This window comes from Poecilia reticulata, linkage group LG4 (genome assembly GCF_000633615.1).
Source record: "Poecilia reticulata strain Guanapo linkage group LG4, Guppy_female_1.0+MT, whole genome shotgun sequence".
In the NCBI taxonomy this organism is placed as follows: domain Eukaryota; kingdom Metazoa; phylum Chordata; class Actinopteri; order Cyprinodontiformes; family Poeciliidae; genus Poecilia; species Poecilia reticulata.
In genome coordinates this window covers 4,845,706-4,847,301 of record NC_024334.1, presented here as the reverse complement: position 1 = coordinate 4,847,301, position 1,596 = coordinate 4,845,706, and the positions used below count along the sequence as shown (strand labels likewise).

The following is a 1,596-nucleotide window of genomic DNA, read 5'->3' as shown; positions in this document are numbered from 1 at the left end:
CACACACACACACTCACACACACACCCTCACACACACACACTCACACACACACACACACACACACACACACACACACACACACACTCACACACACACACACACACCTGGGGTTTCTTTACGTCGCCTCGTCTCCAGACTGAACTTTTCCTTTCAGTAAAAAATGGATTTTATTTAAATCTCTAAATGTTTCAAGGAGCTAAAAATAAAGAATAGAAATAAAACAACTTAATATGTTTAAATATATTTAAGAACATTAACATGATGAAATATGATAAATACAACTTAATGCTAATTATAAAAATTATATATAAATAACTTTACTGCATTTTATTATTGCTATTAAAAATGATATTAAATTATTAAAATTAATAATTGTTTAAAAATCATATGAAATTACATACATTTAATAATTATATAAACAGATTAATGAGACAATTTTAATTATTTGTAATAATCATAAAATATACATATTAATACTTTAAACAACTATAAAAATTAAGAAAACATTATAATTTAATAAAAATAATAATAGAAACATGATGAGTTTGAACTAATCCCATAACTTGATGATAAATATCTGAAACGATCCGCCGCCATCAGGACGGCTAATCAAACCCAGAGCGCCGGAAATAAAACTTTTCACACAAATCAGTGGAAACAATGAAGAGATTCCTGAGCAACAAGCAGCTCAGGAAACATCCCATAATGTCAAAGTGGGCGGAGCCAAGAGACACAGGGGGCGTGGCCGAGTGGGGGCGGTTACTAGGCAACTATGTCGTAACATTCAGCAACTTTTCAGATCCTTTAGAGACTTTTGGTGGCAAAAGCAACCAGCAACTTTCAGAAAGAAGCTGATGTAGCAACATTTTGCTCTGAAAACGGGACCAGCTGCATGTGTAGCCACCTTTAGCCCCTCCCTCCCCGCGGCGGCGGTACCTGAGGCTGCGGGAGCGCGGCCTCATGGCGGGCGAGCGGCGGCCCTCCTCGTCGGTGACGCTCTCAGAGCTGAAGTGTTTGGTGAGGAAGTGCAGCTCGTCCGGCGTGGGCTGGAAGGGCAGCTGGTGCAGCTTCTCCTGAGATGAACAGGAGGACTGTGAGAGGAGGAGCACAGAGGGAGCACAGATTACAACCAGCAGCTACAGGTGGGGGCGGGGCGGGCGGCGTTTCAGGGCTATAAACCACAGAAGAAGAAGAAGGAGGAGGAGGAGGAGGCAGGAAGGAGGCTCCAGCTAAGATACAGGAAAGGGAAACTCTGATTCACAGAAACCAGTTCAAACTGGGATGAAACCAGGATAGAGAGAAAAACCAGATTAAAGATGAAACAGAATCAGATCCAAAATACATCCGGAGAAAATTAGTTTGCAAAAAGAACCGAATCCTGAAAAGATCCAGAAGCAAATCCAACGAAACCAGAACAGGAGAAACGGATCGGTTCTCCAGCAGGAGGGAGAGGCGGGGTGTACTTTCTTTCCCTTCCTGCCTGCGAGGTGTACTTTCTTTCCCTTCCTGCCTGCGAGGTGTACTTTCTTTCCCCTTCCTGCCTGTCTGTGGGGTGTTCTTTCTTTCCCTGCCTGTGGGGTGTACTTTCTTTCCCT

The 1,596-nt window shown here is 42.6% G+C and overlaps 1 protein-coding gene across 1 annotated transcript in view; it reads right to left on the bottom strand.

The window, feature by feature from the left end:
* mast2 (microtubule associated serine/threonine kinase 2) overlaps positions 1-1,596 on the bottom strand; it is a 108,652-nt gene that overhangs the window by 37,885 nt on the left and 69,171 nt on the right. The window contains exon 10 of the mRNA XM_008406483.2: positions 938-1,092. Within this exon, the coding sequence (XP_008404705.2) occupies positions 938-1,092 (155 nt within the window). The remainder of the gene's footprint in view (positions 1-937; positions 1,093-1,596) is intronic.